A 13,759-nucleotide genomic window follows, 5' to 3' on the forward strand; every position below is an offset into this window, starting at 1 on the left:
TTAATTGCATGCTCCGATGTTTAAGACGATATTTGCGACAGATAACTTTGGTCATGTTATTTTGCTTTTACTTATAACAAAAGGCGTGTAATGTAGTTGTATTTCTGCAATGCTAGCGACATCTCGGAGAACAATATAATTATCTGGTGCTACTTCGTACAAGTACGATTACAATAATGAATGTCTTATATATTTCTATATATATACGAGTATCCCAAGAATTCTATTAATTTAAGTATATAGACAAGACATTTTATAAACATGAATAAACGTCAAATAGAATATCAACATAATACGTCTAAGGTATACTGACAGGACAAAAAGACATTAAACGTAATTTGCATTTTTCTCAAAAGCCAAAAATTTTTCAAATTAAAAAATATTGGGTCACTTGATACCAGAGTTTTAGCTCGATAACAGATAGACGAATAATTAATTACAACATTATGAGACAAGATCAACAAGATGATACGCTATCCTTGTATAGGTTGTAAACTCAAAGAGGATAGCCTAGAATTAAATTAATCCCAAATAATTTGCGAAATATTCTCACTTTAAGTCATTTGTCTTCAAAGGAAGCGAGCCATGATAATAGCAGTTCATTTTTAGCGTGTCTGTCATACTCAAGCGAGCAATCTCGCGCGAGATAACCTGATACTTCTGATCACCAGCTAAGAACCTATTCTCGAGAATATCTTGATGTTACAAAAACAAAATACTCAACAGCTGCTGTAATTATATCTTTATTAAATCATTTTATTTAATAATAATAACGTACTTCCTTTACCGTAGGACATACACCGTGACAAGAAAGAAATATAATATACATAGTATAAAACACAGTCGCTTACCGCTGTCTGTGTGCTTATCTTTAAAACTACGCAACTGATTTTGATGCGGTTTCCTTCAGTAAATAGAGTCATTCTAGAGGAGTGTTTATATGCATAATACATGCATAATATAGTAGAGGAAATACTGAGAGTTTTTAGCAACCTGTGAAGCTGGCTCGAGTCGCTAGTTTATAAATAAAAAATCTGTTCGAACAGAACTTTTACTTTAACTTCACCACCAGAACTAGTGGTAGTCTACTAATCTAATATAAGTAATTTTATGAGATACAGTAACACACTCTTATTATAATTACTATAAAAGAGAGAAATAAAATAACAGAATCGTTTAATCGTAAACACAGGAAGCAAATAAACTTAAAATTTTATATTACATTTAAATGCTCTTTGTAAAATATTTTAAAAATAATATCTTACCAATACTAAGCTCATTAGATGCTATCGTTTTGGTCCTTGTAAGAAATTGAGATTGGGTATTTCCATAATAAATAATATGAACAGTTAAAAATAAAACGAATATTGTTGTAAAAATTCTCGTAACTTCATAAATAGTAAATAGAGTCTGGTTACTTTTACTTTATAAAATTACCGCAAGATTTTAGTAATAAAAAAATAATAATATTATTTTCACAATAACGTTTATTTTAAGTATGTTAAGAAATTTAGTTCATTCTTTTCACAAAATTTTATAACATACTAAAATAAACGTAGGTTTACTTCGTTACCCAACTAGTCCTAAATAATATAAAAAAGGTTTATTTTAATACATTTTAACCAAACCAAGGTAACAAAGGGACTTTTGAAATATTAAAAATATTGCAATATGATGAAGAAAACCATAAATGTCATGGCGTTCACCTGACACTAAAATCAATATATGTAAACATGTAATAACTTTATTTTATGCCGGGCTTGATGAATAAGACCCTAACTTCATTGGTTGCTATTAGAAACACCGCCACTGCCGCCCTATTGTCCTCCGTGAATGGCGATAAATTCACTACGTGATGGAATTTTTATATTTCCGATCCCTTCACGCCAACTGAATTACGATTTTTCGTTAAATAATCAGATAGATTATTACGCTCATAAAACCGATTATAGCATCAATTACCATATTTATATAGTTGGATCACTTATTTGCAGGAATAAGGTACTCATTTTTAATTTTAAACATACTTTTTTGCTATCGTAATTAAATTGAAGCGCTTGCGCTGGTAATTTTTTAACTTACACAAGACTACCTACTTATAAGATAAATAAACAGAACGTCATTGAAAGAGGTTTTTGTTTCATTTTTCAGTCAAGCGTCGCCTGCGCACGCCGCCGTCCGTCTGCTCCATGAGCATTCCTGGTATGAGGTGAGTCATGCTACTATATTTATAAACTATGAACTCTAGTTAACACCATACGAGGATTTATCGGTTCGTACTCTAAAGCAAAATATTCAATTATAAAAGACGAAAAACCCTACCCTATACACGAAACCATAACTTTATAAGGAATACAAAAATACTCTATCAAATCTAATTATTACTATTTGTTTACCTTACCTTTGTAAGTTTCAAAAGATTTGTTACCAGTTAAAAGTTTAATAGTCAAGTAACGAATCGTTGGATTAAGAAACAGTTTCCGTAAGATTAGTCTACTTGTGCGTGAGCTAAGTATTAGTAGAGAATAACCGAGTCGATACGTTGCCGGAGTATGGCGCGTACACCTGCCTCGCAACTGATGTCAATGTCCGTCAAACGTGGCACTAACTACTTATACATTGCCACTTACATATTACAAACAAAAGCTGTGTATGCAAACACTACCTAATTGTATAATCAACCCCGTTGGTACAAAGTTAATTCCAGATATACCTATTTTTCAACTGGAAATGCCTTGTATACAAAAAAAAAAATGTGCAATATAACAACTATATAAAAAATTCTATCGTAGTCAAATACAAACAAAAAATGACAAACAGAATTTGGATTTCAAAAATTACCAAACAAATAATAGTTTCGTAATATTTTTTGACTTCATATTGTTACATTATATCATGTTGCATCATGTCATATTATATATTTTATTTAAAAAAAAAAGAATTCTTTACAAAACCCAAAGACTATACGAATTCATATTTTCCTTCAATTAATATTCTATAAAAAAAAATTGTGCCCCATTTCACTCCCATAAAGGGAATTTAAAAAGCTCTACCAACAAAATGCTTTTATAATATTAATAATTATAATATTGTTTTCATTTACATCCTATAAGCATTCTATCGCTCATATTTAAAAGTTGACTGATACATAATTATACAATATTCTTGCGTCACATCCACCTTTTTTGTTCACACTTTTTTTTTATTAAAAAGCATTTTCGAAAAAAAAATTTGATGTTGGTCACCACATGAACGGATTTGATTTTCAATTTCATCCATATAGGTATATGCTTAATTCGCAATATTATGATGAGGAAACATTAAATTATTTTTTTCTTTGTAATGGTTAAAATCAAAAACTTAAGCGATTTTGAAAATTCTTTCAAGTAGAATGGCTACGTTACCGCTTTATTTTAACGAGAAAAAACGGAATAGCCGCAATTGCCACGCATGTGAAGCGATCATTTATCGAATCTAAAAAGAAAACTAAAAAATAATTTACTTAAAACATGGGCAACCGCTTAAAATTAGCTTAGAAGTAAAAACCAGTACTTCAAACGAGATCGGTCTCTTAAAACAGATCTAATTTAATAGATTTTTTGTTTTAAAAATATTCGTATGCTTACTATTAGATATATTATAAACATATCATATTTGTAAAACGTGTTAGTTTGTCATTTCGTGTCTATAACTGTTGTAAATATGTATATTATTTATAATGTTTTTCAAGAGTTTTTGTTGTATTTTTTCAATTAAAAATAAATCAGATGTTCTTTTAGAAAATACTTTTTGTAGAGAGTATAAATAGTCTGTCTGCCTTGTATAACGATGCATGAATCCTTTTCTTACTTTTACTGTCATTTATAATTTTACTCTTCTACTTTTTCATTTAGCACAGGATTTAATTCACTATAAATCCTAGACGCGAAATACTATGTAAGTAGGTGCCCATTGCCCACTTATATGTTCTTAATACACGTTGCACTGGCTCCATTAAGAAGAACGTAATTACTGAGTACGTAAACAAATCAACTCTAGGAATGATGGCGTGCACGGTATTTCCATTCGCACAAAGGAATCTTAAGTGTACAGTAATCTAGGAATCCTAAGCCGGAGGATTCGTTGGGTCCGTCAGAGACTTGCGTGTTTGTAGCGAATGCCTCGAATTATGCAATTACCACGGAACCGCCTGTCGTCGTTGACGCATTTAGAATTAAGTTCATTACCTTATTTTCACGTTTGTTATATTTCATTTAAAAGTCATATTGCTTTAATTTTTTGTTTTACAAATAACTCATATATCAACGAAGCGTTTTTGTATGCAAGAAAAGGGTTTAAGCTTAACTCAACACGCTAGTCCACTGGTGGGTTGGTGTGTACGGGTATACCTATACCGTATATACATATATAGAATACATACTAGTAGTGTCGCTGGAGTACCTCGCAAATTAGTTTCGCTTTTTATTACTGTCACGTAAGTAAAAATAACGACCGCTCTGGTGTAATGGTACGTGTATCCGTGGAGCCTAAACACCGACAGTCGCGGGTTCGATCCCCGCTTGGAGTGAATATTTTTATTTATACAAATATTTATTTCCAGTCTGGTTGTTAGTCCTTGTGGGTCTCCCCACTATAACCTCGGAGATCACATTAAGCTGTCGGTCCCTGTTGTTATCATGTACACCTGATAGCGATCGTTACTCATAGTAGGGAATATATCCGCCAAACCGCATTGAAACAGTGTGGTGGATTAAGCTATGATCCTTCTCCTACACGGGGAAAGAGGCCTTTGCATAGCAGTGGGATATTACGTGGCTGAAGCGTAGCGTAAGTAATAACTGACAGTTACAAATACAAATATCAGGAAGCTCTAATACAGATACATATAAGCATTATTTATACCATTATATTGAGGATATAAACTAACACAACATTTTGATAGATCAATTTGATAGATATAAGTAAATATTATATCATTGATATGTATAGATAAACATGAATTATAGATAAGTAAATTTTGTAATACTAAAATTTGATGATTTCCATTTTATTACGATTGAATTTAGAAGTAGATTCATTGTTAAAAAAAAACTCGAGACAACACTTAACGTATCCGGCAATTATGCCGGTCTGGGCGGGTAATAAGTTTTCATCTCCATAGAAAAAATCAAAAAACACGAACATCTCTGTAATATTTCGCATTTACTGGTAATGTTCTTAAGGTGCTAAACAATCTATCACTTCTGTGATACTACCGGCAATGATTCGCTATATAATTAAATTAAACATTTTTTAAGAATAATAATTGCTTCGAACCAATTAATTTTTCCTTTATAATGTCTCGTAATGAAACAACATCTCGTATGACGCTTGATGTTATGTTCGTAATTAATATTTTTTCTCTAGTTAATTACTTTTTAGATAATATAATGAACGATTGAAAGATTGAATTTTTTTTTGATCGTAAAAAGCAGATACTGTTTATACGTTCATAGAAATATACTATTTTATGCTTTCTATAACTATTTTTGTTTAAAATAATATTATTATATAAATTAGTACTTGACGATACATTACATATATTTCTACGTGCGTTAAATTTAAAATATAGCCAGCTCGTATATATAATAATAAAAGGTAATTAAATATACTGGCGCTTAGAAGCCGCACGGATTTCCGGCCAACTCGTCTAACTACTATACGGTGAATCACACAAGTATGAAGAACAATTTCAAACGTACACTTATTCTGCAACTAATACTCTAATAGAGTATCTCGTATGGTTTAATTACAGCTGTTACGCGTGTCCGTCAAACAGTAGGACGTAATGATATATTCAGATGAGTCGCATCTGCGGTAATACCGTTGTTTGTCCTTAGCAGGCATTTCTTTCCATTTACTTACCCGTAAATAACTGTAGTAGATTCCCGTAGCCTACTAGTATTGCTATCTTATTTTCTTATTACCAAAGCGTTATATCATACATTAAAAAATCGTAACTAAGGCATAGCATAGCAATCAAACCGTTTGTTTTTTTACTGAATCAAAATAAATAAAGTTAACCGGAATTAAAAGATGAAAACGTTCTAAAATAAAAACTACTTACTGCTCGTTAAAAACCCTAAACACATTCAACTAACCTTACTCACTGTTTTCAATTACCTATAGTTTATGTTAACAAATCACTTTTGAAGCAAGTGTTTTTCAAGGTCGAGTGTATAAATTTAAGTAATTTTTATGCGAAGGTTGGCATAATTTCATTATAATTATGTTTAAAAAAATAAACAGGGTTTTGTAGTTACATTGATAATTTAATAATGAAAACGAAATGAAAAAATTAAACCTTTAATTATACGGGACTTACCAAGATAATAATTTTGAAACTTACGACTTTTCGAATATACCAATGGTCATGGGACAATGGCCACGGGGAGTGTATCGCCCTGACCATGACGTCAGCAACGTCGCTGAAATATCTTATGTTTCAAAATGACAATTAAGGCAATTTTCGTATCAGCAAAAGTTTCTATATAGGACAATGTTACATAATTACATAGTTGCATAGTTGTATTGAGAACGAACGCATAAAATGTACAGCAAACCATATCGGGTAGTAATATTTGTATGAGAATCACATATTTGCATATGAAAACATCGCGTGTAAACAATATATTTACGCATATATACTGCACCGCTTTCTGCGTGCTTATCATTGCATAATCTAGTGAGTCTACTCAATATTACTCAAGTTATAGAATACTCTATACTATTCAGCATAAAGTTATAATCGGTTGATGTAATTGTCTGCGAACGTAATCCTACCGTATTCCCTTTGGTAGCATAACGTTTAAATTTACCAAGTTAATTCTTCTTTTTTTACATTTGCAGCCTATCCAACTAAGGATTATCAGTGTCTTTTCCCATTATCACATTGAACAGTGCATGCTTAACTATATTTTTCTTCTCTTTTCTAGTACGGTCCACGCCGATCACCGTAGAATTATTGCTTTATTAAATATTAATAAATGTACAAGAGAAATACTAGTATAAGGTTCTTACTATTTGATTTGATATTTCAGTTTAAGAAAACATGTTATTTCTTACACTAGTGTGAAAACGACTGGCCCTAAAAACTATTGGTTCTATGATTTTAAGTATATTTTCTAAAGAAACATCTTCAGTATACGAAAAATTTCGTAATAAAAAAAAATATATTGGTAAATATTCCTAACCTTACCTAACTGTATTATTCAAGTAAATTATATATTAATGCTACAGCTGCATGCTTAGCAAAAACATTTTATAGTCATAACTTTTTTTTCTAAATCAGTACCTGGATGACCGACCTTAGCTCGGTATTTTTAGTAAATCGTGTTTTTTGGAAATCATATTTAAATACGAATTACATATTGACAAAATATGAATAATATTTTCCGATTTGATCCGATTGGATAGTTATAGCCTTATTGTATAGTACTTATAGTATAGTTTATAGCCTTAGTAGTAACAAATGGACAAATAGTCTTTTAACAGAATGACTTTGCTAAAATTAAACTGCAAGCAAATAATCGCTTTCTCCATTCCATTATGATGAAGAAATCTTTAGAAACGTAAACATAGGATCAGTTCCGTATGAGTAGTGTTTGTATTTAGTTTTTAGTAGAGATGAAACGGATATCCGGTAACTATCCGGTATCCGGCCTATCCGGCCTTGTTTTCACTATCCGGCCGGATACCGGATAGTAATTCAATATCCGGCCGGATACCGGATAGTAATTCAGTATCATCATCATTAGCCTTCTATTGCAGACGATTTAGATAGTGTCAAATAGACACTGTGTCGCCTAGGACACTCTTCAGAAAAACACAGAGTTGCCTAAGCTCTGCGCTACCTTCTCGACCTCACTAACTAGGCCCACAGGAACGACGAGTCGATACGTGTGGAGCCAGTTCGGCTGCAGGGGTCTTTCGCATTTTACAGCTATGCCACGAATGCTTGACGGAGACCCCATTCCGGGTTTCAAATGAAGGTTTCCTTCCCCAGGACCCTGATGATTTTGAGCCAGGTCTATCCCTCGGTCGCCTTTTACGACCCCCACGGGAAGAAAGGCAAGTGTGTGTGCGATACACCAAACATCTAAGTTCTGCGGCCGGATATTCGGCTATTCGCCCACATGGTTGGCCGAATATCCGGTATCCGGTATCCGGCCAAACTGCTATCCGTTTCATCACTAGTTTTTAGATACATTGATATTGTACATCTATAATAAATAATAATTTTCTATTACGATAAGTATACAATCAGGAAGGGAGGTATCAGTATATCATAATTAGTGATCTTTATAGTCGTTTTACAAATTACTCTAGCTAAGATATAAAATTTCTAGCAAAGATCTCTACATTCAGATCTTCGAAGCATTTTGGTGCTCTTGGTGTATGAGTTCAAATTGTACTCAGTTCTATCTAATTTCCTTCAGTAGTTTTGGCATGTTGCGCTGCCAAAATATAGACAGATAGCCTTTTCAGACCAGGCCTAGCCAGACCTTTTTTTATTTCCTGATATTCAAATCATAATAACTTTTGAAACTTATTAAATAAAAGGGCACCATCACTTTTATGTTTACGAATGCTCTTTTTAGAGTTATAAACTTTGTAAATGCCTAGAATTTACGTTACGTAATATATATGTAAGTTATGTTAAGACTAGATAGAATAGTTGGCCAATGTATATACGAGCTACTCTGGAACGTACTTATTCATAACCGTCCAATACTATTTATCCTTAGCCCTCAAAAACGTTAAAAAGGCAAATATTAATTCTAACTGTCGCATACAATTAAAGAACCGTATACCGAAACGAATTCTTTTTTCTAACCGACTTCCAAAAAAGGAGGAGGTTCTCAATTCGACTGTATTTTTTATTTTATTTTTGTATATGTCACTTCAGAACTTTTGACTGGGTGAAGCAATTTCGACAAATTTTCTTTTAATCGAAAGGTAGTGTGTGTCAAATGGTCCCATTTAAATTTATTTTAGATCTAACAATAACTTTTCGAGTTATATCTAATAATGCATTTTTACTTGACGCTTTTTTCGTCGGTCTACGTTGTATTATACCGCATAACTTTCTACTCAATGTACCGATTTTGATAATTCTTTTTTTGTTGGAAAGGAGATATCCCTGGTATGGTACCATTATAAGGAAACTAGGATTGATGATAGGAACCCAGAGAAATCGAGGGAAACTCGAAAATATGCACAACTTTTTACTGGGTATACCGATTTTAATAATTTTGTAATTTAATCGAAAGCCGATGTTTATCACGTGGTCACATTTAAATTTCATCAAGATCTGATTACAACTTTTGGAGTAATCTTTGATAATGCCTATTTACTTGACAAATTTTTCGCCTGCCTACGTTGTATTAATAATAATAATAATAATCATTGCCATGTGCCAGTATTGCTTGTCGATATAATTGAAGTCAGTTTTTTTTCGTTTGCCTGCAATCAAATTATCTCGCAAAATGTTTATATTGTAAGTTATAGCCGTGCTTACGCATCATGAAATGTATCATGCGAAACGAGTTATCAAAGTAGCTCATCTATTTAAACAAAGTCAAATTTAAAAAAAGACTTGGATTTTTTTCACGTGGAACGTAATCTAACCGTAATACACCTACAAAAATTTCAATCTGAAGGAACACAGTTAGAAGTCGAACACCTTATGTATACATTTATTCATTTATATATGTATTACTTAAATGTACGTGTATCGAAAAACAAAATGTAGCTATATCAGTCTGCTTATCTATAACACGAGCACTAAGTTGCTTACCTTAGGAACAGACTACCATCTGTGTATGTTATAGATATTAGATAAATGTTTAAACACATATACAGTAAGCGAAATATTTAAAAAACAAAATAGACTTATTTTAAAGTAAGTCTTACGACAGATCATGATGATAAACATGATGCGGCTTTTCGCAGATTACCGTCTGTTGTGCGCGCGCTATGCTTGCGTGATCGGTCATCATGCGCCTCTTCCGCGGGCCGAAGCGCAGGGAAGTGACCGGGCCTCAGGCCGTGACGTCTCCGCGCGGAGACCTCGCCGCGCACACCCCGCATAACTACACGCTCGTCACCGCACTCCCCGCCATGGTCATGGAGGACGATGCCAATGATATGAAGAAAGGTATTGACATTTTTCAGTAATTCTGAGCGACTTAATATTTACTTAAGAAAAACAACGCCACCCTCTATCACTGTTGGATTTTAAACTTGAATTGAAAACTATCGCAAACAATTTGTTGGAATAGCTTATTTCTTTAACTGAATTGGTTTTCAATTAAAATTGAATAAATAATACAAATAAATTGTATTCTTAAGTGAATGTCTTTCTCATTTTAACGATCACTATCACAATTCAACCAGTATCATCCCACTGCTGCATAGTCCTCTTTCCCCCTGTAGAAGACGGATTAGAGCTTATTCGACCACGCTGCTTCACTGTGAGTTGGTGTATATTATTCCTTACTAGAAGTAACGATTGCTATCTAGGGTGTATGATAACAACCTTGACCGACAGCTTAACGTGCTCTCCGAGCCACGGATACGAGACCTACAAGAACAAGCATTTAAACCAGAAAAAAATATTTGTACAAATACAAATATCCATCCCAAACGGAAATTGAACCAGTCCACCACCGGTTTTAGGTGCTTACACTGCACCACTATACCAGAGCGGCTATTGTCATTTTAAAGCCACCGACTATTTTTCTTGACTTTTGTTGTGTAAAAAAACTAACACGTTCTTTGATTAGTTGTTATTGCATATATTTAATTTAATTTCCAGTGTTTACAACATGGGGTCGCCGCATGGGAAAAAAACTGGATATGTTGAAAAAAGCTGAAATAAAAGAACCATCTGAGGAAACAGAGAAAAATGTGAATGTAAATGACGACAATTCGACGATTAGCACAGGGCAGTACAAAAAGAAAGGAAATTGGAAAATGGGAAGAAGTAGTTCTGATTCTGCGTCATTAAAAAGGGATAGCGATACTGAATCTATAAGAAGTGGTTCAAGAGATAGATCGCCAAGTCCCTTCAAATCTTTTTTTCATCGAATGGGCTCAACTGGAATGTTAAATAGTTCTAAAACACAATCTCTTAATACACCGAAAACGTCTGATAATTACTCTCTTACTAATGGTCCTTCGCTGTATCGAAGTTGTTCTACATCACACTTATCAACCTACGTTAAAGCCGATGATCCTTCTGATGACATAGACCTTCAAAATACAAATCCTGATAAAATCTCACCCTCCAAACAAAAACAAAATTCACTGGCCGAAGAAAACTTAGTAAAGTCGTCGTCAAAGGCCGCTAGTTGTGATAATATTCCAAATAAGTTAGACGGATCCCAAAACACAGGATCATGTAAGAAACCAAATTTCCCATATGCTTTTTTAAGGTCTAAATTATCAGTTTTACCTGAAGAAAACAGTATGGCAGCACAGCATAGATCTATCTCCGCACGACAAAGTTTTTCGGAAAGAATTGATCGCAAATCTCCGAAATTTCGACGCGAAAGAATATATTTACCGAATTCCAGATCAGAAGAGCGATATCAAAGCAGTGATAACATATCCGTCCATGGAGATAGTATACTTATGAATACAGGACTACGAAGTAATTGTGAATTTGCCAGAAGTTCGATGAGAAGTATTAATGACACGGATGTAAACACATATCAAATTCGACGTACAGACGAGGCACTTCGACGATCATCTATGATATCTCAAAAAGGACCTCTTGATTACGATCCAATGCTAATGCCAAGAAACAGAAACAGTTTGCCAGTATATGAATATAATGGGATATTAGGGTCCTCACAAGATATAAAACCGGATTTAGCATCTTCTAATCAAAGCATCCATCAAGATATTCTTCAAACTCATCGATTAAGCAATTACGTCAGTTCAAATGAATCTGGATACGATAGTGATGGAAGACCAACAGATGAACACTTAAATCATTCCCCTCCTGGGTATGCGCGCAATAAAAAGAATTCGTCAAATAATATAAACGGAGAAATAAATCACAGTAATTTTTCACGTCAGTTAAGTTTAAATCATAAAATAAACATGACCCGAGCCCAAGTTCCAACGAGACGAAGTTCTACTCCTTGTGCGCTATTCCCTGTTGAGAAAAACGTATCATATGAAAATGAAAACCGAGATGCCAACAAATACAAAAGTAACGATATTAATAATCATATTATGATCGATTACAATGATGCCAAACCACCGCCTTTACCAAAGAAAACTATAAACAAAAAGATTCCATACATTTATAAAACAATTACTTTAGATGAACGCGTACAAACAAGAAAAATAAAATTATTGCAATCTCAATTGGTATCTATCGATCATTCCTCAACACCGAATCTTAGCGAAAATATGTCTGACGACTTAATTGATGAACAAGTTCAAGAAATCGATATTCTTGGTCGAGGTCCATGTACAAAACGTTTCAGAAAAATAAGACTATTAAAATCAAGATTAGATGAAAGTTTAGGAGTCTATTTGGCACAGCATAGAGTTGATTTTGATAGTGCTGGTACGAATTATGAAATTCGGTACATTGTGGTAAAACTTGATTTTGACGGCATAGCTCATAGAGATGGAAGACTTCGGATAGGTGATGAAATAGTTAATGTAAATGGAAAAGTTTTGCGGGGACTATCTTCTTTACGAGATGTACAACATATTGTTAATTCCTGTTCTACAGAAGCAACAATTGAGGATGGGGCACTGTTTCAAAGATATCAAGTGGATCTTGTTATGGCTCATGATGAAATTACTCCTATTTCATTAAGCCGAATAATAAACAGTCAACCTTGTGAACTTAATTCCATGCACTCTATGTCAAATGTACCGCCTGATATTATATCACAAACTGTACATACACCATCGCCTTCTAGCCAAATTGTAATAGAGACTCACTTTCCTACTGGTGATCATTATACACAAAACGCAAATAATGGCAATGAGCATTGCAATGACAAATCAGACTCAAATCAAAAATGTGAAGTCGGAGTCCAAGTGAACAATAGTCTATTGTTATCAAATCAAAAAAGTGACGACGAAAAGTTATTAGAACGGAACGGTTATACGCAATCTCATCCGTCTCTACAAAATATCACAAATATAGAAATTTCAATGAGGTCATCCCCTACACCAAGACACTCAAACAGCAATAACTATAGGCCAATATCACTTCATAGTTCGCGGCCTCAACCATTATTTGGCGTATCTGTACGTAGCGACAACGCATCAAACGAAATTAAAGAAAACTCATCCCATTATATTAAAAATGCGCAACGGCTATACCAAAATCGATCGTTTGAGAGTATACCAGAGCAATTACGAAGTAATAGCAGAAGCAGATTCTTTAACAGAGTTGGTTCGCAAAGATGTTCGCCTAATTATAATACACATGTATCCCGACATCAAGAATATACCAGACAAGAGAACACACATGCCTCTCATAACACTTTGCATAGGGCAGAATTTTGGAAGGGACCTGGACACAAAAGTCTCGGATTTAGTATCGTTGGTGGAACAGATTCTCCGAAAGGACAAATGGGAATATTTGTTAAAACAGTTTTTCCAAACGGTCAAGCATCCGATAAGGGAACTATCTATGAAGGTACTACATATCTTAATCATTTATTTATTTATTTTAAATATT

General features: G+C 33.6%; 1 protein-coding gene across 1 annotated transcript in view; it reads left to right on the forward strand.

Annotated features, from left to right (window-relative positions):
- LOC123656996 overlaps positions 1-13,759 on the forward strand; it is a 38,323-nt gene that overhangs the window by 23,260 nt on the left and 1,304 nt on the right. Inside the window, exons 3-5 of the mRNA XM_045592603.1 lie at positions 2,152-2,209; positions 9,994-10,198; positions 10,859-13,717. Coding sequence (XP_045448559.1) covers positions 10,039-10,198; positions 10,859-13,717 — 3,019 coding nt within the window. The 5' untranslated portion in view covers positions 2,152-2,209; positions 9,994-10,038. The remainder of the gene's footprint in view (positions 1-2,151; positions 2,210-9,993; positions 10,199-10,858; positions 13,718-13,759) is intronic.

Source organism: Melitaea cinxia, chromosome 1 (assembly GCF_905220565.1).
Source record: "Melitaea cinxia chromosome 1, ilMelCinx1.1, whole genome shotgun sequence".
NCBI classification, from domain to species: Eukaryota; Metazoa; Arthropoda; class Insecta; order Lepidoptera; family Nymphalidae; genus Melitaea; species Melitaea cinxia.